The sequence below is a fragment of the Oxyura jamaicensis genome, chromosome 20 (assembly GCF_011077185.1).
Source record: "Oxyura jamaicensis isolate SHBP4307 breed ruddy duck chromosome 20, BPBGC_Ojam_1.0, whole genome shotgun sequence".
Lineage (NCBI taxonomy): Eukaryota > Metazoa > Chordata > Aves > Anseriformes > Anatidae > Oxyura > Oxyura jamaicensis.
Window position 1 is genome coordinate 13836423 of NC_048912.1, and position 23526 is coordinate 13859948.

At 48.3% G+C, this 23526-nt stretch overlaps 1 protein-coding gene across 4 annotated transcripts in view; it reads right to left on the bottom strand.

The window, feature by feature from the left end:
* The window catches only part of LOC118176664 (peroxidasin homolog), a 44723-nt gene that overhangs the window by 3509 nt on the left and 17688 nt on the right, over nucleotides 1-23526 (bottom strand). The window contains exons 3-19 of one of the 4 annotated variants that reach the window (XM_035343773.1): nucleotides 22629-22700; nucleotides 22321-22392; nucleotides 19435-19506; nucleotides 17855-17926; nucleotides 15974-16143; nucleotides 13812-13929; nucleotides 12123-12292; nucleotides 11445-11717; nucleotides 11156-11272; nucleotides 9704-9862; nucleotides 8195-8307; nucleotides 6821-6977; nucleotides 5272-5374; nucleotides 4380-4537; nucleotides 1588-3091; nucleotides 974-1108; nucleotides 144-352 (exon numbers count right to left, since the gene is read on the bottom strand). In XM_035343773.1, coding sequence (XP_035199664.1) covers nucleotides 144-352; nucleotides 974-1108; nucleotides 1588-3091; nucleotides 4380-4537; nucleotides 5272-5374; nucleotides 6821-6977; nucleotides 8195-8307; nucleotides 9704-9862; nucleotides 11156-11272; nucleotides 11445-11717; nucleotides 12123-12292; nucleotides 13812-13929; nucleotides 15974-16143; nucleotides 17855-17926; nucleotides 19435-19506; nucleotides 22321-22392; nucleotides 22629-22700 — 3674 coding nt within the window. Of the gene's footprint in view, nucleotides 1-143; nucleotides 353-973; nucleotides 1109-1587; nucleotides 3092-4379; nucleotides 4538-5271; nucleotides 5381-6820; nucleotides 6978-8194; nucleotides 8308-9703; nucleotides 9863-11155; nucleotides 11273-11444; nucleotides 11718-12122; nucleotides 12293-12388; nucleotides 12511-13811; nucleotides 13930-14733; nucleotides 14819-15973; nucleotides 16144-17854; nucleotides 17927-19434; nucleotides 19507-22320; nucleotides 22393-22628; nucleotides 22701-23526 lie in introns of those variants that run through there. The other 3 variants (XM_035343772.1, XM_035343774.1, XM_035343775.1) reach the window with 3 other exon arrangements.

The window sequence follows — 23526 nt, forward strand, 5'->3', positions numbered from 1 at the left end:
TGGACCCTTGGCCACATCCATCGCAGCTATTCCCCTTGCCTAACACGTGGTTCTCATGGAGCACCATGAAACCAGCTCCTGGCATTTTATATAAAGAGATGGTGTTGGGTGATACCCCCCAGGGCCATCAGCCTCCTTCCCACCTTCGCAGCAGTCCTGCCAGAGGCGCAGGTCCACCGCGGGAATCTCCTCGCAGCCGACCATGCCCTGGGGGTACGAGGCCACCCGGAAGACGTCTCTCTGCAGCTGCTGAATGCGGTCGCTGTTGTCACAGATGACACGAGCAAGGGACGCCTGCCTGATCTGAGTCAGCTGCGCCGGCGTGAAGACTCCAGGATTCTCATACCAAAACCTGCAGCGGGTGGTAATCACAGTGTGACTCAGGAGTAGGAGAGGAGGACAGGGAGTGAGGCCGGGAGGGGGAGAAGAGTTCCTCTACATCTACGGGGCTGCACCGAGACCGCTGAAAGGGGCTTTTATTCTGTTGTCAGACAACCGTGAAGCCACGACCCCCATGAGCTGCTGGGCAGATCTGAGGGCCACCACCCCACACATACAGCCCCTTGCAGGGGAATCCCAAGCTCCAAAGAGCTCTGCTGCAGCAGGCTGGGGGGTGTGTGGGTGGGTCTGCAGTGCTCCTGCCCTACGTGCATCATCAGGCCAAGAAGGCTCTCACTTGCACAAGGAGCAAACGGGAAATTCGCTCCTAGAGATATTTTCAGCATTTTGAGGAGACAACGGACACATCCTCGGTGGTGTCCAGTGTCCCGTGGAAAGGGAATTGTTAAATCATGAAAGGACACGCTGACGGTAACTGTGGCAAGTCCTCCCGCACGCACCAGGCAGAGGAAACCCTGCCTAGTATCATACGAGAAGCAACAGTGAAAAATGACAGGTTCTGTTGTTACCTCAAAGGGGGCAAACGTCATCAAACAGAACACCAAAGACTTTAGGTTGACTCTGATGACTGTACCTGTCTCCATGCCTCAGCCTGCTGAACTGTGTTGTTAACAAGCACATCAGCGTTGGTCCAACTCTGGTACCAGGGACAAGATCCTCCACCATCAGTGCTGGAAACAGGTCAATGTTTTTGGTAGTTCCATATAAGCTGAGGGATAAAAGATATATATATTAAAAAAAAATCCTTTAAAGACTATCAAAGAGTGGACACAAAATAAATCTGATCCCATTGTAGGAATTTGTATGCCAGGAACTCACCTGGACAATATTTCTAATGGTCTTATCTAAAAGGAAATGGGATAAAGGTCTGTCCTGGAAAGAGTAAGCTAATGGTAGCCAGTGCAGATCGGAGGCAGTTTAGTCTCGCTGGAAAACAGCTCTAAGGCTCAACGTGCTCCCAGACTACACCACACTAGTGCCTGATGACAACTCACTCAGAACCAGCCTGATCACTCGGAGGGACCTGATTTATCTTACCCTGTTCTTAAACCGCAGCTATTAACTTAGCCTAGTATCTGAGGGCAGTGATATCTGGGAGGTTATTTAAGGGCTGCTCTGGCAAGAGCAGACACTTTTCACTGATTGATCTGCAGCGATTCTGATGCTTCCGAGTCCAGGCTGCAGTACCTCCTGAGTTTTTCCCTGATCTCCAAGTTCTTTATCTCATTTCTGAGGTCCTCAAATTCCTGTGCAGACGAGAGGTTGCAGAAGACCCTGAAGTCGTTGTAGGGTGGGATGCCGTGGTCTCGTCCTCTCTGGATGTTGATAGCGGCCAAGTCCAGTGAGACGGAGTGTGCCATGGAGAAGAGTTTCTCTGTCAGCTCCATGTTGAGGAGTTCGGAGGGGACCCGCATCTTGCCAGGAACCCCAAAGAGCCCGCGGAGGAGGGGGTCGATCCCACCCTCCTGCGTGATCCTGAAAGGGGAGAAGAAGGCCTTGTGCAGGGGGACGTGGCCTTGGCGGATGGGCTGGAAGGTTTCATTCAGCCGGTACAGGATGGGGTTGATCAAAGTGTGCCCGAAGCGGAAGGCAGCGGTGGCAAAGGCGTTGAGAATCCCTGCGTTGACGTTGGGGTCGTAGCCTTTGTACTCACCCAGCATCTTCATCCCAGCTTCCCCGAGGATCTTAGGCAGCCAGTGGGCATAGGTGATGTGCTGCATCTGGGCACCCACGATCTTCCGCGCCTCGTGATAGAGGAGATCTCCATCCCAGTGGGGATTGAGGGTTGAGAGCTCCGTGGCGATGCGGTTGTGCTCCCTGAACCACAGGGTGTGCATGGCCGTGAGGCCCAGCTGCTCGTTGGCGCGGTGATCTCCCGCCAGGAAACACGGCACGGGGCTCTCGTTCTCATCCCGCATGCACTCGGTGGGTGGCCCCACGGCAAAGGGAAGGAGAGGCTTCCCCGAGCCCGGCACGACCTGCCCTTGCTTCAGCAGCCCTTTCTGGCTGCTCAGATCCCGCAGCTCCCTCGATTCCTGCTCAGTGCTGCCGTACACGTTGGAGGCGTCGATGTAGGAGGTCAAGTGGTTGATCTGCTCCCTGGCGTAGACGGAGTTCATCAGCAGCGAGGTCATCCCGCTGCCGCACACGGGGCTGGAGCGGACGAAGAACATGCAGCGCCCGTTCCTCACGCGGGGATCGTTGGCGGGGATGAGGACGGAGAAGCACGGCGGGTCGTTGCTGCACACCTGGCTGCAGGGCGCCCCGTCCGAGAAGCGGGACATGCTGATGGCTGCCACCGTCTGGTCCATGTCGTGGTCCAGGAACTGGCCCCACTGCATCAACATGTGCGTGAACTGCTCGTCGGGGGTGACAGTCTCGGTCCCGACCATGGCGGTGGAGACGAGGCGGGGTAAAGGAAGGGGCAGGTCCCTGGCGTCTTCCGATAAGGAAAAACCCCGGGGGAGGTTAAATCCGTTCTGGTAGGCAGGTTTGAGGAGCCGCTGGAAGGCCGTGAGGGACGCGCCCCACATCGGGTGCTGGAGGTTGTTGCAAGAGCCATCGTGGGTCCGGTACTTCTTGTGGAAGCAGATATCGGAGCAGTTTGGGGTACGGCGGTGAGCGGAGCAGCCCGACAGGTTCGCGATCATGTTCAGGTAGTGAGGAGACACCAAGTCATTGTAACGATAACCTGGGAAGGAAAGCAAAGAGCACCACGTCAGACCACAGCCGGTTCCTGCTGTCCCACGTAAGGGTGCTGCCTGAAACCTGCTGCTGGGATCCTCAGGATGGGCACGGGGAGAGCGTATCTCAGTGTGGTGTCACTATGTAATTTACAGAAAGTCTAGAAATGCAGGATTATATCAGACCCACGGAGAAGAAGGGACAATAGGTTCGTATAAACCACGCAGAGATGGAAACCCGAAGCGCTGTGCCTGGCAGGCCAAACTGCTGGGGCGATCCTCTGCAGTTGGCTCCGGGTTTATTTCCCATCTCTCTGGGTTATTGCCACAACCTCGAGCATCCCTGCTGAGCCCAATTCTACGTGACGAGCAGCAGGGAAGCCGTGGGTGACTGCACAGAGCGAAAAGCGCTGAATAATGCTGCGCTGTGCGGATGCTGGCGGGGAGCGAGGAGGAAGGGCTGGCGGTCCGACGAGCCCGGACCAGCCCTGCAGCTCCTCGCAGCCTGGAGCGGATCCAGGCAGGTAAAAGTATTTACGGGCCCAAACATACGTGCCTGCTGACTAACACGTATGGGTAGAAACATGCAGCGGATGGGAACATCTGGGTACGAAGGAAGAGCCAGTTAGCGAACTTTGGAGCCCCGCTGGATGCTTGGAGCTCACGGGGGATCTTTGGGCAGCAATGTGGTGCATTGCGTCCTTGCTTGCTATCCTCCTTTGATAAAAGGAACCGGAGAGGCTGGAACAGGCCCAAGTTTGCAGCTCAAAGGTCAAAGGACTAGAAGAGAGACCACAGAGAGGAAAGGCAGAAGAGAAATCCTCATCCTCCGTTAGAGCACCCAAATGCTCCAGTTTTCGGTATTTTTCTTGTTGTCACTTAGAGGGCAGGAATCACCTCTGCCCGTGCTGCTGAGGAACCGAAACTCAGATCCACCAAGTCACTCAGATGCCTGACCCCCTTTTCTAGGGCTGAGAAAGGCAGACGGGTAAATATTTGTAAAGATTAGGGTCTTCATAGCCAACTGGGAGATCTTTAGCAAACTGAACTGAACCACATTCACGAGTACCAGGTTGGTACAGCAACCACAGCAAGCACCCCGCTGTCATGAAAACCATTAGATGTTAGAAGGAATTGGGACCCAAACAGCACATTTCTTGACATAATCACAATTAATCTAGACTCTTGGTAGAACATTACACTTTCTAAACTTTCTAGATGCCTACACATTGTTCTTTTAATTTAATTAATTTGAATTAATCACAGGGTTAAGAAGGGAAATGAAATCTCTCCTACCTGTGACATTCACGTCCACAATTAAGCCTTGTTGCACGTGTTCCTGAATCAGCTGCAAGGTCCTTTCAAAGATCTCACCTGCCCTGGCTGTTTCAATGGTGTAGGGGTCCCGGGGGTAACGGAAGAGAGCCAGCAAGTCATTGGGTGTCTTGGGGCGTCTGTTTCAAGGAATTAGAAGAGACGCAGGAACATTAAAATAAGTACACTGTGTTCAGAGCAGTGAGACTGCAGGAATCAGGCTCTAAGCCTGGCCCGGTGCTTGACCCCCAAAACCAGTGCATATGAACGTGGCTTGCCTGAATATTACAGCTAATTACAGAAAAGATATTTCCCCCCCAGGAAAATGCACGTATTTAATTTCCTCAGTATCTCTGTTTTGTTTTGTTTTTCTGCTATATAGTAATTTATTTTCTAATAGCTGAAACTCCGAGGTTTTGGGCTTAATACGAACTGTTTACTGTTTCAACAAAAAATATGTTGGGATGGAAGAAGAAGGAATTGTCATTCTCTCCGAAGTCTTTTTTCATTAAGGAAATTCTAAGAAGGATTACAGTAGCATTTTTCTTCTCCCTACACAAAGGCATTTATAATATGGCGATGCTCTTCTTGTTGTTTTTTTTTCTATGCACTGTCTCTGGAGCCAACTCCAGCTGGCAAAATGCATATAGCAGATATATGTGACATAAGAATTGGTATTAGTGTATCAGATTTTTCCAGGACCCCAGATGCCTTCTAGCACGTCCTTGCACCTACACGGTACGGCTTCAACCTCCAATACCTGAAACAGTACCGTAGCTTTCATTTGCGGATTGTCAACAATAAAATGAGATTTCAGGTGCCTCTTATCTCATTCCTGCTTCACGCCTCACTTCTTGGCCCTTCATGCACTTACTTGCTGAACAGCTCAGTACGTGTTGAATTGATGGCATAGTCCACGCTGCTGATAGCTTCCCGTATGGAGGTGGCTACAAACGTGTCGCCGCTCCGACCGACATCTGTGGCTTTCCAAAGCACAAAGAGAAAATAAAAAAATCTAAATTTATTTTGATGTTAATTTGTTGTCCAAGCTCAAAGAAATCTGCATATGAGTACAGGCACCATAGTAACTCCACTGCAGGTCAAACTCCATTTGCATTTGCAATTTAAATACCATGAAACCATGATTTATTTATTTATTTTTTAAACAGATATTCCGAAGACTAAATTAATTGACTGAAAAAAGTGTTTTTTTCCAGGTGGCGGCTGTGGAACACACATTCAGAACCTGTGCTTTGCAAATAAATGCCAGTTTTGGTTGGTGGTTAAACGGGAAAAAGAAAATGTACAAATCGCAGTGGGTTAACCCCCCCCAAAATGCATTTACTTCCCACAAAGGAAACTCCTAAAATTCATGAAATTCATTTGAAAGCATCGCTTCTACATTCATTTTCCATTTGTGGAACACTTCTAATTTAATTTAAGTTCAAATTTAGTATTAGCATGTCAACCACTTCGTTTTAAAACAAAAATGAAAGCTGTCGTTTGAATACCTACAGAAGTAAACAAAAATTCTTGAAAGGTGACTACAGAATGCGGTTTTTATTTGAGCCAGGGCCTTTTTCACAGCAAAGCAAACCAGGTCTCATTTGACTACTGGTGTATGCAATGGGCAGCTGGAAAATGAGGTAGGAATCAAGAATAAATCACAGAAATTATCTTCCGAATAATTTCAAGCAACAACGAAATTTCACATTATCTCGGTTCCTTGCATACCGACCCTGTATAGAAAATGTTATTAAATTCGCCTAATAAGCCTCTCAGTATTCATGATGGTCACTCCTGTGTGCTTGAGAAAAGGTCTCCACTTAAATTCTTAACCTTCTTGCTGGCCTTTTATTTTTTTTTTCCTTATCAGTTCTTCCTCACCCTCTAAGAAGCACAATGGCCACACTTGACCTCTGCTTTGACTAGCGGAGGAGTGCTGCTCTTCTTTATTCATTACAGCTTCCCTAATGCACAGAGCAGTTGCTTGAAAACCCGAGACTTATTTCCCGTCCCCAAGGGACGCGGGGAATGTTTCAAGCCCCGTATTTGCAGTGACGGTGTTGTTCTCACTCCCCATCCCCTGGTGTGCGAGGTTACGGCCAGACGCTGACCTGTGAGCGTGCTGGCACATTTTAATAAGTTTCTCCCCCTCTGCAGAGGCAGGAACTACAGGCACGCTGACAGCTCACTGCAGCACGAGGCAAAGCCGGTGGGTTAGGACAACACCTCGTGCTCCGCGTTGAGCAACTGCAGCTCAGCTGAGGCAGCAGCGAGGAGGTGCACGGCTTTGAGCACGCCTGTGGGTGACCTGTGTGCAAAGAAGCTAAGGAAATAAGTGTTTTCCCTTCAAATCGCAGCCATAGCCCCTGCTTGCACGAGAGGAGGCTCCGAAGGACCACCAGGAGGAGATACGCTACCGGTGATGGTGAGCTGCATGGCGCTGGAGGTGAAGCCGAAGGGGTTTCTCGCTATGCACTCGTATCTGCCCTGGTCAGCCACGCCGAGGTCTTGGATGGAAAGGGTCCCGTCGTGGCTGATGTGGAACTTGCCGCTCTCGGTGATCTGAATCCCTTCCTGTTGCACCGTCAAAAGACAGAAAAAGGTGTCAGTGGGGGGCAAGCTTCCATCAGCCCAACCTTCAGCAACCCTAGATGGATGCGATGAACGAACGCGGCCACCAGATGTTAGCATTGCTCTTCCAGAGGAACCAGAAAGCCATCCAAGGGCAGCTGCTCCTGCCTGGAGCCACAGCAAAGACCTCCTTGCTCAGCTCCCTCACCCCGGTCTGCCCCCAGGTGCTCGCTGCAGGGCACACACACAGCACAGTTCCCCCGCGCTTCGCACAGACAGCCTGGCACAGAAGTTCTGCAGCACGTAACTAAGGCTAAACGTCTGCAGTTTGGGGGCAGCCTGAAACTGATGGGTTTTTGTTGGCTTTGGACTGCAGATGCCATTTTTTGCTGGCTCTGGGCAGCATCACCCATCAAAGCGCTGCAGAAGGCAGCAGGCTCAGCTCCACCTCTCAACCTGCCTGCTGGCAAAAGTGGCTTGAGCTTTACCTCATTATTCTCTTATTTCTTAATATCTTTCTGCTGCCTTGGCCCAATCTAAAACTCACTGTGCTGCCCTCCCAGACTCTTTCCTTCTGCTCCACTGCTGGCCGGAGCCCAAGGCAAGCTGCAGGTCATCTCCCACCAGACCTCTGCAAGGTAAATGAGGCTCAAGCATTTTCCCCTGTAATTTATTCCATGCCTGACTGTGCTCACAGCCAGGGGCAGGTCCCAGTGAAGGTCACAGGTGTGATATGGCACAGCAGGCAAAAAGTCTGAAGAGCTCCATCTAATGAATTCTTCAGAAGAGCAGCCAGGCTGCAGCACAATTGTGAGGGATCATGGCTCTGCCCCACCAAAGCTGGAGCCAGCCAGCATCACCCAGTTCCACCAGTGGGAATCCTGGAAATAAGGACAAGCTACTTAGGCAAAAATCAGTTTTCAGTTATTTCCAGGAATAGGCAATCAAGTGTTTCTAACATCCTGGAAGGTCACTGGCTTCAAGTTACTTGTTTGGAAGGAAGAGCAAGAGAAAGCAGGCATGTGCACTGCGAGGCTTCGAGCCTGAGAAACCACTTCAAACCTTTTAACAGCACAAATCAGTGGAAGCGTTGGTCCTTACAGTGAATGCAGCTTCTTCCCTATGCATTGCAGAAACTGATTTAATTAGTTCAGCTGGGAGAGTTTAACGAGAGAGCTGCTGAGCCTTCCTGAGCCACGCTGAGTGGCGTCACCTCTTACTTTGACCCAGGTTATGGTGGGCCGCGGGTCCCCTTGGGCAGCGCAGGTGATGGCGACGTCCTGGCCGGTCTCTGCCACCACGTCTTGAGGGGGATGAAGGAACACGGGGATCACTGTGGGACACGGGGAAAAAAAAGTTACAAGCACAGTAAACACAAAGAAAAACAAGTCTGTGTGCAAAACATTTCACTGTTGAGAGCACAGAGCTGCTGAGCTCCTTTTGCTGTTACAAGGGCTCTTCAAAGAGCGTCAGAAGATGCACATTCCCTGTCCCTACACCAAGTCCTCCATCATTTACATCCATTACTTTCTTCTCCCGTGTGTCTTTGTTTGGTGCAATTACATTGGAATGTATTAGGCTCTGTCATTTAAAATCTTTTATTCAAGGACTTTCTAGGAAAGACGCTCTAGCTGAAACCCCGATCGTGGATTGATTCAGGGATTATTGGATGAGGTTGTCTGGGAAGTGTTAGACCAGATTAAGGAATTATATTGATCTTGGTGGTTTTAAAATATTCTGTGAATCCTTTCTTTGAAGCATTACTAATTTCATGCTTCTAGTTTCCTTCCATGCAGCCTGCCATTACCAAAATTCTGTCATGCTTGTGAGAGAGCAAGGGCATTTGCTTGTTTAGAAAGATTATTTATATGGGAATAAAAAAGAAAATGAAAACAGAAAGGCATTCCTGTGTGACTTTTGTTTTTACAAAGGCTTCATTTTAGAATATCTAAATTTAGGTTGAACCTATGGCCTGGTAGCTAAGGTTTAAGATAAATGTATCTGGAGCCAGTTAAATCTTGCTGAGAAGTAATCAGTTTGGTTTTGTTGTTTTGTTTTGTAGAATACTTAATTAAAAAAAAAAAAAAAGGAATGTCACAATTTATTCTGTAGGAAAGCAAAATTAAAAAAAAAAAAACTACTAAGAATTTAATTCATACCATTTTTGTAAATTCTCCAACAAAAGTCTTGTTTCCTTTCCTTTACCAAAAGTCATATTCTTAATAAAATCTTCCAAACACATTCAATGTGGACATTTAGTTGCAAATTTAATTCCAAACACATTAACTGTGGACATTTTTCACCCAAACTGGTCAGATAACAAAGCTCATCTGACAGGCGTTAGAGGTCACCTCTGATCCCAGAATCCTGCCTTAGTTTTTATGCAACCGCTACAATCCCATCTCCCATTCACTGGCCACCCCAGATGATCTCATTCCCACGATTATACTCTTTCTAGACAACTAGACAAACTTTCAAGTAAGGAAAAGCGAAGCAGCTTCTTCCAATTTGCAAATCTTGGCACTAGGGAAACCTCTTTAAAGTTTCCCACCAACAGATTGAGCTCTCATGGCTAGACGTCTGCTCCCTGGCAAAAGCAAACTCCCATCCCACAAGCATCAGGGCAAATCCCTGCCTTGTCAGGAACTGTTATTTACCATAACATTAACTTAACGAGTTAAGGTTTGCCAGCCCTTATGTCTCACAACCTCCAGCTCCCGGCAGCTTACCTCTGGGGGTCACCGAGAGCTGCACGGGGAGGGTCCTCACCCCGATGGCACTGATGGCATGGCACTCGTACTGGCCTTCGTCGTGCAGCGCGACCCTCATCACCCGCAGGGTCCCCGTGGAGAGGATGCTGTGCCTCCGGTCATTTGGCAGCGGCCCACCTGACGGAACAAGCAGAGCAATTTGTTAATGGGCTGGGAGGTTTCTCTCCCCATCACTGCGGGTATCTGCGTGACAGATAAAAATTTCATTTCCTTCCTGACGTAGCATCAAGCACCCTGAAATACCAGCTGCAGCGTGCTGAGGGAGGAGTGGGCAGGTGCTGCTCTTCCCACACCCAGGAAGATGACTGAGTTGTCTCGTCTAGGCAACAGAAAGGAGATGGTGCTTTCTTTCCTCAAGCCTTTTCTTAGTGAAAACTGCAGATTGACTGACACCTGATGGATAGCAAATCCGTGTTCAATTATCCGAGCTATCTGTTTAATCAAATACACGGAAATATTTAACATTGTCTTCATTTCAGTACTTTGATTTTCTCCAGTTTGGAAACTACGTCATTAATATCTTCTCTATTTAAGGTGGAAAGTTCAAAATGAAAACGTTTTATTAACCCTCCCCCCAGACTTCTCTATTTAGTTACTTTTCCTTTTTTTTTTTTTTTTCTTCATATTCTGCTTTCTTCCAAAGAAGAGCTGTGTGGGAGCTGTGCTCCAGTACTTCTCCTATTGTCCTGGTCTTAGCATGTCTTCTGTAAAAGCACTTCAAAGCTCGGCGAATTTTTGCCTTGCTGAGTGACCTAGCAAACATGGTTACAAAAATCACCTTAAGTTTACTTCTTGTCACCGTGACCTTTTACATCTCTAAGAGAGATCACGGCAGTGAAGGAAATCAGGTTAAAGGAGACGGAGAACACGGCGGAGGGGAATTTCAGCTGGTCCTTAACTCTGCGTCAGGGCTATTGCTGTGGAAGCTGCAGTACAATAGCCATGAATCCTCTGCAGCACTAAACCATTAATTATGGCTTGTGAAGCAGAAGGAAAAGTTGGAGGGCCTCTGGGCCAAGCGTTATTGGCTTCTGTCCCAGAGCGTGTTAGATGGGATCAGTTCAGCGCAGCCAGAGCTAACAATCATTTGAGATTTTAAAAGTTCCCCACCACCTGTTGGCCCAAAAAGGTTTTTCCTGAGCTAAAAGAAACCTCAGAGGTGTGCCAGCAGTGAACCTTCCTGCTCCTCAGGAGGAGCAGATCAGTGACTGACAGAGCCAGCACGTGGCAATATTCACCAGACTGGAGTTTCCAGACCTCACCTGTTCAAAGGTGGTAGGAAGTCCCAGGAGGAGGAGCTCAAGGCTTTCCATGGGTTTCCATGGGTGACCTTATAGCTTAGCTCTTCTCACCCGCATCCTATGGATGGTAGCATGGAAGAGAGAAAACCCAAGGTAGGTGAGGCAGTACCTGCCCTTGTCCAGGCAATCACGGGTGGAGGGTGGCCCTCGGCTGAGCAGAGGAAATCCACGCTCTGTCCCTCGGTTACCGTCTGATCGGTGGGGACCAGGAGAAACCTGGGAGAATCTGGAGGGGAAAGCAACGACTGAGTAGCAGGCAGGAACTCAGGCAGCAAGCTCAGGTTAATTTTCAGCTCACGGGAATGTAAACTTAACAAGTCACAATGCATGGGGATTAAATGCACACACCCGGACCGAGCATTTTATCCCCAAAGCAGCATCAGCTTGGGGTTCCTCACCTTGCACGATGATTCTTGCTGTCGCCTGGATGGACCCCTCGGTGTTGCTGGCGTTGCAGTTGTACTGCCCCTGGTCGGAGAAGGTGACGTTCTGAATGAAGAGTCCTCCAGAGCTGGTGATGGCGAAACGGGGATCCTGCGGTAAAGGAGAGCCTGTGCCAAGGGTCCAGCTGACGCGAGGGTGGGGGTGCCCAGAGACCCCGCACTCCAAGGTGACGCTTTCCCCAACCAGCACTTCAGTGTTCTGCGGCTGGATCACAAAAGTGGGCTTGGCTGGAAGGAAACGAGTGCTTCAGAAACCAGGAGCCCTGCTGCCTGCTCAGTCACAGACGGAAATTGCTTGAACCCTTCATGCAGCCCAGCTAGTGCCCTGTTCTCTGCTGCTTCCCCACTCCTGTGTCCCCTCCACTCTCGATACCTCCGTGCTGCAGAATTCTTCCCAGCCTCCCAACTCCCTCCCTACCCCCAAATCACCCTCAGTCCCAATCCCCCCCAGTTTCTGCCTCCCATGAAGGAGCCACCCCACAGCTCAGCCCGTGCCTTGCCATTACTCTCCTCCCCAGCCCACCAAGACCAGCCTGGCACTTATAAGGGAGGGTTTGACTCTGCTCAGCTCCCCTTCCAGCCCTCCCCGTGCTTCTGAGATGGGCCAGGAAGGAATAAGCAAGGCTCAATTACACGGGGTGCCGAAATAGCGCAGAACGACTTCTTGTGTCTTGACCTCTCCGGCGATGTTCTTGGCCATGCACTGGTAGACGCCTTTGTCCGACTCCTTGGTGTTCTGGATCATCAAGGTACCGTCCTGCAACAGGTTCAGGCGGTTGTCATCTTTCATGTCGATCTCGTTACTGAAAAACAGCCATAAACAGGGAAAATTGGAAGGGGGAAAAGCCCAAGGGGTCCTCCCATGAGCTGCCAGCAGGGCAGGGGGGCTTTGCACGCACTGCGGTAAATTGCTGTTCCTTGGCACTGCTCTGAGGCCTCATGAAGTTTATAGCAAGAGTTATGATTTAGAGCACTGAACTTCAGCTCCAGCTCTGATTCACTCCCCGGGCGAGCTACTTTCTCCCTCACCACGGATTACGTGTGACGTTTACAGCCCATCAGGAGAGCATTCTGTTCCTGAGCAACAGCATCGCCGCTATTGTCAGCCATCGAGGCCTGCAAAGCTTGTTCTCATTATTTACCAAATGCAAATATACTAATGAATGCATATTGTTATTGTGTGCAGCCATTTCTATTCGAGTGGGCTCAAGGGCCTCAGGAGGGGGGCAAAAACCTCCAAGTAAGTCTCAACGGGACCCTACCATGGCTCGGATTCCAGTGCGAGACCTACAAGCTATGAAGCGTCTTCCCTCTTTCTGCAGTGACCTGTGACTCCTGGAGCCCAGCCCGCGGCAGAAGGTCCCACCGCGGCATCCCATTTGTCCCAGCGTGAAGGAATCTTGGACGGCTGCGGGTGATTGAGAAGGGAGAGGGGACCTCTCTCCCCCCCCCCAGGACAAAAGCCGAATCCACTACGCTAACTAATACGCTCGGCGGGCATTTATTTAATTCCCCCGATGTCTCCTCGCTGCAGTCATATCTCGTTTGAGGAACATTTATTATCATTACCCCTCTTACAATGCTATCTTTGGGAGCCTGCCAGCATTTCCCTAACAAGACCTTCCTTCCAGGGGACTTCACTCAGCCATAAACTTTTGCTCCGTGCTGAAACTTTGCCTGGTGGGGAGTTAGCTGAAGAAGCATGCATTGATCATTTTTATTAATAACCGGGCCCTATTCAGACTCCCACAGACAAGAAGCTCGTAAAGCAGCTAAGTAACTTCACTTCCTCAGTGGGTAACTGCTTGAGCACAGAATATTTTATTGTGTAGCATTTCCCAGAAATGCTTTGGCATCTAGCAAAGCCATATATTTTTTCAGCGTTGCTGCATGTAGCATTAATCTGCAGGCTGCTTTGCAAAGTCTGTCTTTAGGAGGAGCACGGTAATTTTCCCTCTGATGGAAAAGCGTTCTCCCAGCACACGGGGCCTTCAGTGAGAAAAAGCAAGCATCGTGGTTTCGAGCAACACAAAATACCTTTCTCCTTGTTATTTTTTTAAATTTCGGTCTGCAGAGTGTGTTTATGGGAAAGTTATAAACTCTTGGAATCCACTGAATCCACATGAAACGTTTTAAACACAGATGATAACTTGGATTACACAGTCATCAGAGAACGCTGTTAAAAGGAAGGTAAATACAACCCATGGAATATTCATGTCTAGTTTTTAACGTTGCATGAAACAGCTTTTGTAATTGCAGGCTGAGGAACTCAGCGCTTGGTAGAAACCTTTGCTACCCCGGGGCTCATGGCGTGCGACTTACTTGTTGTGGAGCCAAATGATGGCAGGCTTCGGGTTGCCTTCTGCCCTGCACGTGAAGTAAACCGTGTTTCCCAGGAGGACGTCGACGTCGTGGGGCTCTGAGGTTATGCGAGGCCTCTCTGCAAAAGACCATTTTAACACAACCCAGTTGAGAGTAGCACAAAAGCACCTCCAGTCCAAACGGATGGGGGAAAACACCACCCTGCAGATGCCAGGAAAGGAAGAGCATCATTCATCCAAGCCCTGGAGGACCACAGTGCCAATTCTGATTATCAACAGCTGCTAGGGAAGATCAGCTCCATGCACAGCCCAAGGCAGCACTGGGAGTAAACCAGACCTGCCTGCACACTGGATCACTACAGCTGCCCCCAAAGTTGGTCCCTGGCTCCCCCAAATAACCCTGTAAGTCAGCAGCACACTCACGTGGGTTGTTTTTCTGCCCTTGGCACCCCGCTGCTCTCAGCAACCGCCTGCTCCATCCGAACGGTGCCAGCTCTCTGCATATCACACCGCTTCTCTTTTGACAGGGTTTCATTCATTATGTCCCTAATTCATCAGCCCAGCCCTATTCAGCTGAGCCTTTCACTACGTGCTTCATTTTGAGATGCACTCGAGCACTCAGCGAGCCAAACGGGCTGAAAGGACGTGCTAAAATAGGAAGGAATTCGTGCCCGTGGTCGGACGCGCTTCATCGTGTTTCAGCAGAATACTTTCTCATCTAACAAAATCTAGGCTCACCAGCAAACCAGATGGATTATTCAAAAAAAAATTAAGTGAGAACCTGCTAACTTTTCCAGTGAAAGGCTGGTGCCCTTATTCCTTAGCCTGCAAGCCCACGGGTTGGTAACCAACCTCCAGGATTCAACCTCCAGGATTCCAGGGCAAGACCAAAACCATCATGAGCCACGATGCAAAATGCTGACCCGGTGCAAATCCGCACTGCTGGCTCACATCTGCTCCGAAGCGGTGGGTTAACTCCATGCCAGCAGGCTCCACACGGACTCAAATATCAGCTGTCTGCATTGTTAGGGCTTTATGCTGAATTATGCATCGTTTGTCTTCCCCAGCTGGCACAACACCAGCGTAAAAGCCTAATGCCAGGAAAATCTTCCCACCAGGTGCCCTGGCTAATTTGACAGACATCCTGCTGTGCGCCCCTGCCTGAACCAGGACAAATTTCCATCCGTGGCTGTACCACGGCACCGGGTGCACGGCAGGGACAGCTCGTGGTGCAGCACACCCGTTGCAACAGGTCCCAGCCCGTGTTCCAGCTGCTGCCTTTGGACCCTTTTTTGTTCCTTCCACCCCCTCGAGGTTACGGACCCCGTTTGTGCCAATTCAACCCCTTGCACAGCTGTGCCATGAAGCTGCAACATGGTCAAAGTGGAAAAAAATAAATAAAATTGTAGGAGAAAAGTGGAATTCAGGAGAATTCGATTTTTTCAAGCTCCTGCTGATGTCACACATCTGGCTCCCAGCAGGGCCACGCAAACAGCTGGACTGGCACGAACTGGGGCCTGCTGGTGTCTGGCGAGGGGCAACACCTCAAACCAAACCTGCTGCAGGGAAGCATCGGGGAACCACGGCTAAAGCTCTGCTGGTGCTTGCACACCAAAGTCAGCGTTCTGTCGTTCTCTCTACATGAAATGTTTAATTTTGTCGTTTTTCAGAACAAAGCCTTTCATTTCAAAATGGATTAGTTCATGGAGAAATTATCTAAATTTAAAGAATAACAGATTAACAAATGCAACGCACTGCCGCCGGCAAAGCATCCGGCTATTCATCCACCATGTGTTTAATTGGGTTTTCAGCTGTTTGGAGCCACTGAGACTCTTGCAGCGTTCCCACTCCATTCAGCCTAACGCGGGACAAGTTTTCCCGGTTTCTGGTTTAGCCTCTGACTCCAGCAGATCCTGTGCTGGCCCTACGCTTTCTAAAAACCAAGACAACAACTGCCAGACAAAACACAGCAGCTCTCAACATACACGCCACTGTTGACTTTCCCCACGTTATGCTGATAACTAGCCTGACCCCAGCGAGACATTGCTGGTTTGGCAGTGACAGGAGAGAGAAAGCAGGATCCCAGGATGGAAGAGAGGAAGGGAAAGAGACGGGGAAAGCATTTCCTAGCCCAGAGCCCAGCCCCGTGGCTGCAGAGCTCACCGCAGTTGAACTCCTGAGCCGTCAAGGTGACGATGGAGCGGCCGTGCAGCTCCCGAGGAGCCTCGCAGGTGGCGGCTGTCTGAATGCTGCCCTGCTCCGCGTATTTCTTCAGCAGCTCGGCCAGCCACAGCAAGTCGCAGTCGCAGAGCAAGGAGTTGGAATCCAGCCGCCTGCAAGAGCAAGGGGAAGACATTTTGGTCCCTGCCCGCTGCCTCTCTCTGGCACGTGAGAGTGGAATAGCCCTGGACTGAAGGACCACTCAGCTGTTCTTCCTTGCATTTGATTACATCCCAAATGAAAATCAGAGATATTTAATTCCCACAGCTTTTAAATTCTTAACCAAGTCAGAATGATTCTGTTGAAACACTGTTGTCTATCAGTCATTCCCGTTTTAAGTGGCAATTATTCTATTTAACGAGCTAAAATGAAATACTGAAATTTCTCAGAGGATGGAGATTTCAACCTTTATTAACCCTGTCAGGTAGCACTGCCTCTGCTAGAGCTGTCTGTGCTCTTGGTTCAAGTATCACTGCACGACACGCAGATATTCCTTCTGGCCTGCAACCGTAACGCTGTGCTGTAACAGCCGCCCTAGGGTAGCTAAAATCTAATTCCACAGCTTATTTGCAGGAGCACAAAGCAAAAAAAAAAAAAAAACAACATGATATGGAGTGCAAGGTGTGATGCTTTCAAATGAGCACACGGGAATTCCCTCAGCATTACCCAGAGCACTGAAATCAGCTGGAAGAACCCCTTGATTTTAGCGTGCTTGGGACCGACCTTTTCCCGTGACCATTTGCTCGAGGTTGCAGCATTTCTGCACAACTGTGAGGACTTTTATTACCGCAACACATGCCCGAACCATGTCGAATGGGAGCAATGGTGACCTCCTGGTGCCTTTCCCTCCACTGACCTCATGACGCCATACAGTGCCGTGCGCACGGATAAAGGAGGTTATGGGGAGATTAGCTTATGCCTCCTTCCCCACTGACAGTTTTACAGTATATGGGTCTTAGCCATCTAAAACAGACACGGCAGAAAGGCCTGATGTCTTAATGGACAAACATTTGAGAAGGTGAGATTTCGCACAAGGCCATGATACAGCCCTTTATAGACACCACGCCTTTTTTGCTGACACACACGGACAAAAGTTGTTCTCTGTTAAAGAAATACGAAGCACTTTACCTGCTTGCAGAAATCACAGAGGGCTGTGGTGAGAAGCACATTATTTCCTTGGGGTATAAAATCACGGCAGAACCACCAAATTCTTCAGTTTTTGCTTCCTTCCTCCCCGCCCCCCCTTGGAAACGCATCACTTCCAAAGATCATAAAACACAAACAAAGCCAAGTACTAGGAGATTTAAGCAAGCAAAAAGTAAGAATAAGAGACAGGTTACATGAGAATAACACAGCAGGGCATTCCTTCACGGGGTGAGAATCATGCACTGTGGCACCCTTCTGAGTAAAACAGCCTTTTTCTTTTCTTTTACAGCTACGATTTTTCCTTCTCTGTTAGATACTGATCTAAGACATGATTGAGGTCCTATCCGTGGCCTGGACTTCCCACATTTTTGCAGAATTTTTTATAGTTTAAAGCACGTAGGACAGCAGAGGGTTGGGATGACTTTCCAGGAACATTCATTCCTGCGGCATTATTGATCTGTAAGCTTCTAGTTAGACTTTAATTAGACACCAGCGTGAAGTAACTCCTAACTGGTTAAATCAGCTCTTGTGTCCAACCAAAACTGTTTTATAAACTTCACAGTGGCCTTAGAAGTGCAACAACTAAAGGCTTTGCCAACCAGGCACATTTTTCCTCAGATCCTGGCCGTCTGATCGAAGATAAACAATTGCTCTTTGCAGGCAATGTTTTTTACTTACAGTCGTTTGAGGGATTCCAGTTGAGAGAATGTCCCTGGATGAATCCTGGAAATTTTGTTGTTGTGCAAGAATCTGCAATGGAAGAACCCATGCCAAAACATTATTCAGTATTTGCACTACACAGATGATAACAACCCAGGTCAAAACTCAGCTGAAGTACAAAGGCTGCTCACCAAAATGGAGCTCGGATTTTTAAACTGGCTGTGTTTGTTTCCATGAGCTATAGGGATTTTGTTCGTGTGAGAACTCAATGCAATACACCAAAGCAGAGAGCGGGCGTGTGCTGGAAACGGTGACTCAAGATGTGATGTAACAGATTTAAACTGGAACCTTGAAGTTAATCTGCTTTATGCTGTGCAAAGGGAGGAGAAAGGGCACAAAATCCCTGCAGGCTGGACCCACCCTGTGTTTTCTGTGCCATGGTCAGCTCCAGTTTACAAGAGACCTTCCCCCCCTGCAGAAGATATGGGAGTTTACAGGGGCAGCTATCGAAGTAAGGCTCCAGCAGACAACTCATTGTAGGTATAAACCCAGATCCGTGAGTAAATCTAATTCAGACAAGAGCAGCTGAACCTGGGTTTATTCTGAATGAAGCTGAGGTAACTTTGCACTTCCAGGTTCTTAGCATGCAGATAAGACTCAGCAGTTCTTAGGAAAAAACTGCACTGAAATACAGCAGGGGGGACCAGGATGGAATAATTAACACTCCGTTCCCTTAATGGAGGAAATGCAGTTACCTCAGTTACATCTAATTCTCTCTAAAGACCACTGATCAGTAATTTTAGTAGATGGTGAAACAGGAAAGAAATACAAAAGCAGCGTGACTTGAGTGCAACTGTCTGCATACGTACATGTACAGGGGGGTTCAGCCTGGTTGCACAGCCTGGATGCTGACAAACCTTCCTCTGAAACTTAAATGCAGAATTGTTGTTGGATCAAATACAGAGACTGACATCAGCCACGGCATACTGATCCAGGTCTGAATTTTTCTAAGGGTGTTGTTTGGATCCCTTGGTTTTGTTTCCCTGGTAAGTATGGGTGTAATGCGTGTTTGCATGCAGCACAGAAGGGTCTGTTGGTTTCTCCATGGAGTGGGAACCACCACGTGAGCCTTTTTCCTGGTGGCTATATTTTTACTACAAGCAATACCAGGGAGCAGGAGACACAGGACTTAGTTTCCTAACTGCTTTCAAGAAGGATGCACGTTTTTCTTGTCAGACATTCTTATGACTTTGTTCCTTTTCCATCTCCTTTTTTGCATACACCGCCCAACAGCGACTTAAATTGACCTTACAAGTGGAATAAAAATGACTTTCAATAGATTTTCTCCTACTTAGATGGAAATGTGAACAGTAGACAAGGTGAGAAATTCCCACACAATTTCAGTAACCATCCTATTTCCCAGGTACATAAAATCTGCTTCTTTAAGGATGCTTCTCTCCATATTTCTCTCCGTTTTGGAGATCACCGCACTTTGCTTCACGCTACAGAAACATCACCGTTAAACAAAACGAAGGTGTTTTTTTTTTTACCTGTCTTCTCCCCCACTTACTCACAAGGAAAGTCACATCTTTACTTACAGCCTTTCAAGTTTAGGCAGGTCACTAAAAGTCCCCGGCTCCAGGGTTTCCAGGTTGTTGAAGTGCAGGTAGCTGTCCCACAGAAAAGCACAAGGCACAGGGTTAAGGATCACAATTTAAAAGATCAGTGGTCTTCCCAGATCGATCCACCAACATGCCCTCATCACTCACCACACATCTCAGGGCAGACGAAGCCAGCATTCTCTTTAGGATCTCCAATTTTCACATGCAAAAATAGTAGCCAGCACTGGCTTCTCCCTGTGCTGCCAATTGTTTACTCTCTCTGTATAAACTGTAACACACACTGGGGAGATCAGATTTGCTCTTCCCTTAAACTGTGAAAGAATGAAACTCATGAAGAGCCTGCAGCAGCTGTTCCCCATCCAACCACCATCCAAGAACTTTGCCTGCCTTGCTCCTAGTGCCTCCTACATAGCCTTGGATCACTGAGAAGAAATAGCCATACTACGGAGCGTTTGTCCCCAGCCTAGAAACTGGAACATTTCTGAGAGGGATCACAAATTTGCCAAGAATTAATTTTTAGAAAAAGGCCCATTCTGATTAAAAAAAGGCATTCTGATAAACTTTGAAGTCGGTCCTGCTTGGAGCTGGAGGTTGGGCTAGAGACATCCAGAGGCTTCTTCCAGCCTGAGTTTGTTTGTGATGCTAACAGGGGCTCCCAGAAATACATCTACCAAGAGCAGAAACATTTAGGTACTGCTTTCACCAGGCTATTCTGTTTCTGTGGAAGGGAAACAGCCTCCAAAGACAGAGATGATGCAGTCGGCTGGAACACTATCATTTAAATGGTACGTTAATGTGAACAGCCCTGCTATTGCTCACGCAACCAACCTGCTGTTTCATCTGCAGAGGTCCAGGAGACCTCCTGCACTGCCCCAACTTACCCCTTGCCATCAGCAAAGCAAAGCTGGGCTCTGCAGCACCACGCCAAGCTACCTGACATCCCCTGCTTCCCTTAGCTGTGATGTGCACTGACACAACCAACGTGTTCCTGACCTTTAAATGCATCTCAGGGCAGTTCCAAAGTTGCCCAAATTCTTCCCCGATTTTTACACAAGCATACATTCCCCAGCAGACACTGATTAATTGTGGGTCTACAAAGACTCACTGCTATTGTAGCTGACTGGGATGAGAAATTGCCTAAGCCTCCGCATGGCTGTTTGATTTGTAATGGAAGGATTCACAATAAATGGATCACTATCAGAGCACAGAACAGGCACGGTGACTCAGATCCTGCAGTGGAGGGCAAGAGTGGGGAGAGGGAAACGCATGTGCTCTAATAAGTCTCAGATGTCTGCTGTCATTGCTTTGGCCTTTGAGGAAAGCATCTGATATTGTCCATCAATCGGGCTATCCTCTCCTTGAAAAGCTGGCTTGTGGGGTACAGGAACATGGGGTAGGATTTGAGCAAAGCTAATTCTTTTGGAACCATGCCTGCCTCCGAGACTGAAAACAGATGGGCCTTTCCAAGGGTTGTTTGCTGTTTTTTGTGGCTTTGTTGATTTTTTTTTTCTATTATTTGTGACATCAAGTCTGGAACGCTCATTGTTAAAATATCACCGAGGCCAGCATCATCTCCCTGAGCACAGCTGAGCCAGCCTCTGCTTCCTGTTTTCTCCCAGGAATGGCTGCTGAGCTGGCTGATGGAAAAATCATACCATACCCAAGGATGGCAGCACACCTACTGTTAAGCTTGCCTGTAATACCCTATAGGTGTAACACCTCTAGCACCTACATCTTGCAGCCATACCCCATCCACTTCTGCTTCAGCCTAGAGCACAAGCTGGATCCTATTCTTTTTACAGCAAAATTGTTAGTTACATTCCAGCCCTATAAAGTCGGTCCTTTGGGACAATCCATGAATTAGTGGTTTCACCTTTGCTCCCTGTTCTCCAATGATGTAAACAATTGCTGCACTTCAAATACCTATGCTCGCATTCTTTCCAGCACACACAAATTTACCCACATGCACATAATATATCATGACACCTGACATGAAAAATCCAACCCCAGTTCAGCAAGCCCCGTTAGAAGAGTCAGACCTCAGTCTTCCTACCTCACCTTTAGCATGGAGCCCGAACGGTCAAAAACCAAAACTTCTTTGACAGAATAAACAGCGTGGATTTGCAATTCACAGAAGGGGAGCAATTAAGGATGCAGGAATGTCACTGTGAGAGGCTCCAGCTGCCAGGAAAACTCATGAGCCTCCTTTCATCCCAGAGAGCCTCGCAGCTTGGAAGGAAGGTCACTACTTCGTTTGCCTCCATCTTTTCTTCTCCCCATTGGAATTTCCAGATGATTTAGCACATGCGAGCACCACCACCCTGCTGGCTTCCATAAATACCCCATCCCAGCTCTCAGCTTGCACTCCATCCATTTGCTTTCAGCAAAGGTTTGGATAAGAGAGAAACTGAACCAGCACCGTCGGTTCAAGAGAACGGCCAGACCCTATGCTCTGCTCCAGAAGTCACAGCAGACATAAACACAGCAGGCCAGCTGCCTCCTGTTTCAAGCCATCCTACACATCCCTGTTTTCTTCCCGTTGTAAGATCCTTGGACATACAGGGAATTAAAAGCACAGCTGGGCTCTTCTTATGCTCCAGAGGTTTAGGGTCAGGAGAAAACACACGGGATGTCAGTAGGAAGAGCCCTTGGCATAACAACCCCAAATCAATACTGGGACCAGCTGTTCTCAAGTGAAGCCAGTGCAGTGTTGCAAAGCTGGACCTCAAAACAGTAGAACCTCATCCTACTCCTTCCTAAGTTGCTGGTACACAGAAATACAGCAATGGGATTAGACAAGCCAACAGCTCAACACGTCCACACGACACGTTCAAGCAACAAAGAGCACTCGTCTGTACTTACAGCTGCTCCAGAGAGCGGAGTCCATTGAAGGCATGCTGCTGGATGCTCTGAATTTCGTTTTTATAAAGGTAGCTTTCAAGAGGAGAGAAAGAAAAAAAGCATTAGGACAACCCGTTCAGCAGGTGCATTTTAAGAGACACGGGAATCAAAAGCAGAGCTTTGTGATTGGATTCAGAGGCAATGTTTTACATCTGCAATGTCAGCATCCAGAAATTGTGAGCACAGAAAGTGCATCCTGCACTGGAAAATGTTGGAAGCGGGCTGTTAAATTTCCAGGGGGTTAACAAACTACCGAGACAGCAACTCACAGGTATTTCAGGTTCTCCAGATCTTCAAAGGATCTTCTCACAATGTGTTTTATCAGGTTGTTGTTCAGCAGCCTGTTCAGATCAAGACAGAAAAAACATAGCTGGTGAATTCAGCATGAGAGGGACTCGTGGCATGTGTACTCCTGGATGGCCACTGAAAAATCCTTCATCCACGGGTTTCGTAGGATTTAAGATTTAAAGGGGTTATCAGCCTGAAGTCAGGATGCTCACAACAGTTAAGTCAATGAGAACATTTCTTGCTCAGAGGTGCATTCCAGTAAGGAACATTCAAAAACGTTTCCTTACCTTTTGTCATGGTGGCTTTCACCCAAAATTTACAATTTTGGCCAGGAAAAGAATGAGGGGAAGGGAGGCAGCAGAAAGCAGAGAGAAGGGACAAATTAAATCACTGCTGCCATTTTTGTACAATTACAGAAGGTTTTTGGGGATGCGTGGTTGTGTTAATGCGTGAGCAGGGGCATGCAGAACCAGGTTTTAACTGTACAAAAGCAGTTTAAAATGCTACTTCATAGGTTATAAGAGCTATTAAATGGTAAGGCACTGTATAATCTCTTTGTATACAAATATGTACATGCAAAAAATAAATACATTATAGAGATCTGAGTCCCACAGCTATCCAGAAACAGCCTCTTTCAATCTGCAGAGCCTTGTGCCAGATTTTAATACAAAACCTATGGACGACATCACATTGGCAGGCAGTCTCTGACTTGTGTGTTTAGTTACCATGACTGTGCATGCAAATGACTGCCTGTGCCAACGAGCCGAAAGCAGCTCATCCCTGTAACAGCTACGCTGGGTGCAGCAGCAGTGACCACACGGCTGAGAGCTACAAACACCTCCTCTGTGCCCGCTGCCAAGCCCAACGCTAAGAAAGCTA